The 4,454-nt window shown below is 29.8% G+C and overlaps 1 protein-coding gene across 1 annotated transcript in view; it reads right to left on the reverse strand.

The window, feature by feature from the left end:
• Positions 1-656: 656 nt before the first annotated feature.
• Positions 657-4,454, reverse strand: part of LOC106473406 (serine/threonine-protein kinase 10-like) — a 36,717-nt gene continuing 32,919 nt past the window's right edge. Inside the window, exon 6 of the mRNA XM_013934086.1 lies at positions 657-889. Coding sequence (XP_013789540.1) covers positions 691-889 — 199 coding nt within the window. The 3' untranslated portion in view covers positions 657-690. The remainder of the gene's footprint in view (positions 890-4,454) is intronic.

A 4,454-nucleotide genomic window follows, 5' to 3' on the forward strand; every position in this document is an offset into this window, starting at 1 on the left:
ATAAAACGGGACTGTTGAGACTCAGTATTCTATAGACATTTATAATACGGGAATGTTGAGACTCAGTATTCTATAAACATTTATAATACGGGACTGTTGAGACTCAGTATTCTATAAACATTTATAATATGGGACTGTTGAGACTCAAGTATTCTATAAACATTTATAATATGGCAATGTTGAGACTCAGTATTCTCAGTTCTTTTCTTCATCTGTGTTATTTGTAATTATGGTTTTGTAAAGTTTGATGTCTTGATTTAAAAAGTGTTTGAATAACATACCCAATACATATAATTTGACTGATAACAGTATTTTTAGTTGGATAACACCTTACATAACAGATGGGCTAAACACACCTATAATATAACCGTAGCTATGCCTAACATAGAATTGTTGACTAGTCAGCTGCACCTACCACCTAAGCAGTTACTCCTTGTAGGACAAGTCATAGTTATAATACTCTCATAACTAATGTATGGAATCAGGTATATGACATGAATCTTGGATCTACCAGTACAGCACATTAAACACCAAGCCATATCACTTTTATTGATAAATAAGAACAAATATATTTCAAAAATTTTAAATTTTAAAAAGGAAAAACTATACACACGACATAAAGACCGTCGAGCACATCACAAGTACTAATTAATACCTTTTTCACTAAATATGTTGACAACAAGGTTGTTCTTACCATAAAGATGGCCTGTCCAGTTTAGGTGGATCAGACTTTTGAATTTTCAGCAAAACACGCATTGGGGTAGCATCATGATTTGGTGGTTCCATCTGGGCCATTTCTATCAGAGTAACTCCCAAGCTCCAAATGTCTGCTTTATAATCGTATGGGTTGTCTCTAAGTGTTTCACAAAGCACTACTTCTGGAGCCATCCTGAAAGATGAATAGGCTTTAATGTTAAAATTTCACACAATTTAGAAATTATGTTAAATTAAAAGTTATTTCACATAAAATTTCAAAATTATTATTTCAACCAGCCTTGATGCAAAGTTTAAAGAGTATTTACCAAGCATTTTTCAGAGAGCACTTTCACTTTTCCTAGGCCATGTCAATGTTCCTGATGGAACTGTGCTACTTCAGTTATACGAAAACTTGATTTCTAAGACATATCTGTTTTCTTTGTAGTTTTGAAATCTCTGGTTAGGAAATGTCAGATTCTTTGTTTAATAAATATATTTTTAAAATCACAATGGAATACTTAAAACATAACTAATGAGGAACAAAACCCCATTCATGTTGTTTCAAAAATGGGGAAATATTATCTATACCAATGTTTTATAATAAAGACTCTCAATTAATTAGATTTTCAAATGTACAAATCCAGTGGAGAAATCTTCCACATTCCTAGAATTACATTTTATGCATTAAATTTAGTGAGTCCAAATTTTTTGGTTACAATATTCCTAATAAGATATGAGACAGGCAACAAAATAACAAAAGATATCATCAATATTACAATTAATTCTCTCGCTACGGGTCTTCCTGTGGTCAGGGGTCAAAGAGCATGTCTTCATGTTTGTTGACTCACATTCAAAATTTTATTGAACTACTATTTCATGAACTTATGTCAATAGGTTTGGTATCAAATTGTAGATTATAATTCAAATTTTAGTATTATACATTTCTTAATTTAAAAGTAAATATTAAAAAAAAAACATTTAAGCATTGATTTTTGTTTGTCACATGGTATGTTGAATATAGCTTTGGTTCAAATTAGATGTTTGTGATATCCAAGTACAAAGTCTATAGTTTCTTATGAATTAGAAACTCAAATTACCAATACTGACAAGCTAGAATATAATACCAAACTTACTGACATGCATTCAAAATTTTATTTAAGTACTATTTCATGAATTTGAGTCAACAAACTCAATGACATGGCCTTTGACCCGTAACTTGTCTGGAGAGGGTTAAAGCAAAAGGGAGACATACAAAATATTAACTGTTTGCTGATTTCAAGTACTTCCACTGAGTTTCTGTTGTACTAAATATGAAGATTAATAAAATGTTGATGTTTCACCTGTGATTAACCTTCCATTGTTCTTTGAAAGTAGCCTGAAATCTAATTTTAGACTTTGTCCTAACACTTTTGCACAGTACTATATAAATGTATAATGTTATGAGATTTAAGCTATTTAGACTAAATATTTGTAGTTTCTTGTTATAATCTGTAGTCATTCTAAAACAAACAAACATAATTTATATCTATTACCTAATTTTTTATGTTGGTTATGAGGTTGGTCAAATCGACCAAACTCATACAGAGATACAATAGTGAAAATAAAAAATAAAATATAAAGCTTTTTCTAAAGAAAACAAAACATTTGATAATTATCTGGAGGTTAAAGATTTTGCATGTGAAATTTGACAATTTGCTGATGCATAAAAGTATTTTTAATCTTAAAATTACTTTGCATGATAGATAGGCAACATGTGAAAAGAAGAAAAATACATGAGCAAATTATTAATTAAAAAATCTTAAAACGTGTTAAAAAAATTATCTTTGGTATATTAAATCCTTGTCATGTTTCTGATAATCTGCAAAATTTCATGAAAATACACATAATGTATTAAAAGCTATAGTATGAAAACTATAACAAGCACAAAAATGGTTACGAGGTCGGTCCCGTAGCAAGAGAGTTAATATTACTAAATTAATTCTCAACTCCCTATATATTATACATAAAAAACAGGTAACATCACCCAATTTTTTAAACTAATTCAACTTTACAATAAGTATTGTTATTCAATATGATGCAGTATGTGGACCCCAACAGTAGTGGATGCTATAAAAACAAGTTGATAACTTGAGGGTTGTGGATGTACCAAAAAAATACAGATCAACAAATCCTATATAATCTGACACAATGTTTTAGGTATATTACTATAACCTTAATCTTTAGATACATGTTTTCTGTGATATAATACTTTAAAACTGAGTTCTGCAGATAACATAACTGTTGTATTTGTCCAATATTTCCTATAACATGTGGGTAGTTAACCCTAAGATCTAAGCCAGTGCATCATACAAGAGCTCTCCACACGTATTATGTTACAAGATACTGCTTAGAAGCAAAAGAAAATTACTGGATTCATAAAGTATATATCAGTTAATGAAATGTTTATTAGTGTGTAACGTGTAGCAAATAACACTGAACGAATATGTCCCATGAGAAGAAGTTTCAGGGAGTGGATATTTATGTATAAAAGTTAAGGTTTTTTAAATATTTCTAAGCATTGTATGTACCATGAGTTTGAACACTTTTATAGAACAGTGTCTGTTTACATGACTGAGTTCAGGTAAAAGACAAAGTCCTATTTAAGCTGGTGGTTTAATAAACGTTAGTATTAAATGTCTGTCTTTTTCTACCATATATGCTCATGTAATAGTTGACCCATTATTTTTGACCAAAGGATCTTAATTTTTCCTATATCTTGTGTAAAAGTTGACCAAGTTTTTCTGGCAACCCCAGGCCAGGTCACACTTTACACTGAAAACTTGTGAAAACAGATTACAGAAAATCTGTAACAGAAAACACTTAACACTAAACAGAAAACACTTAACTCTAACAACATGGACTCAGTCTCAGGGACTGACCACATGACCATTTTTATTTGTATATAGTTTTAATACAATAACTAGAATTACTTCCAATTCTAACATGGAAATTCATTTTTTTTATCCAAAATAGCTTTAAACTCATGACAGTACACATCTATTTATTTGCTAAATGTCTGTTTGTACAATCATTAAGTTATCATCAATAACATTATGAGCTGTCTTAGTCAAGGATAACGTTAATTTTTCTTGTTGAATCTTAACTGCAACCATAAATATCAAAATATTGTAATTTTAAAGAAATTAACGTAATCTAAGGTAAGGGTGCTAACATTACTGGTAGATAAATATGTAACATGTTTTTCTGATTATTCTATTATTAAAATAATATGTTAGTTTTCATGTTTACCTTTTTCGTAAATAAAAAATTAGAATAGCTTTTTTGTTGTTCATTGTCTTTTATATCAATTCGGTTTTATGGACTCTTACTGAGCATGCATTTCGACTTCTCAAAAGCATTACTCATGTAAAAATTGCCCCCAAAATTATGGCTTAAAAACTACTCATAAACATTCGACTACTACAAGAGTATATATATATATATATATATATGGTAATTACTATATATAGTTAAGTCCCTGGTCGTTAGTTAATTTCCCGTATAATTTTTCCGATGAAATTTTAGCAACACAAGTCCTTTCTTAAATAAAACTAGTTTATTCTTTCTCAGTACAACTTTGCAATACACTTAATTTCCACAGTCACGTTATAACTTAAACAAACACTATAATTCACAATGAACGACTAACGTGCTTGACTCAACTGACCATCTCTATCTCTGTCTGCAATTCAATTACATTGTTGCCATCACTTCTTGGC

The sequence above is a fragment of the Limulus polyphemus genome, unplaced genomic scaffold (genome assembly GCF_000517525.1).
Source record: "Limulus polyphemus unplaced genomic scaffold, Limulus_polyphemus-2.1.2 Scaffold6147, whole genome shotgun sequence".
In the NCBI taxonomy this organism is placed as follows: Eukaryota; Metazoa; Arthropoda; class Merostomata; order Xiphosura; family Limulidae; genus Limulus; species Limulus polyphemus.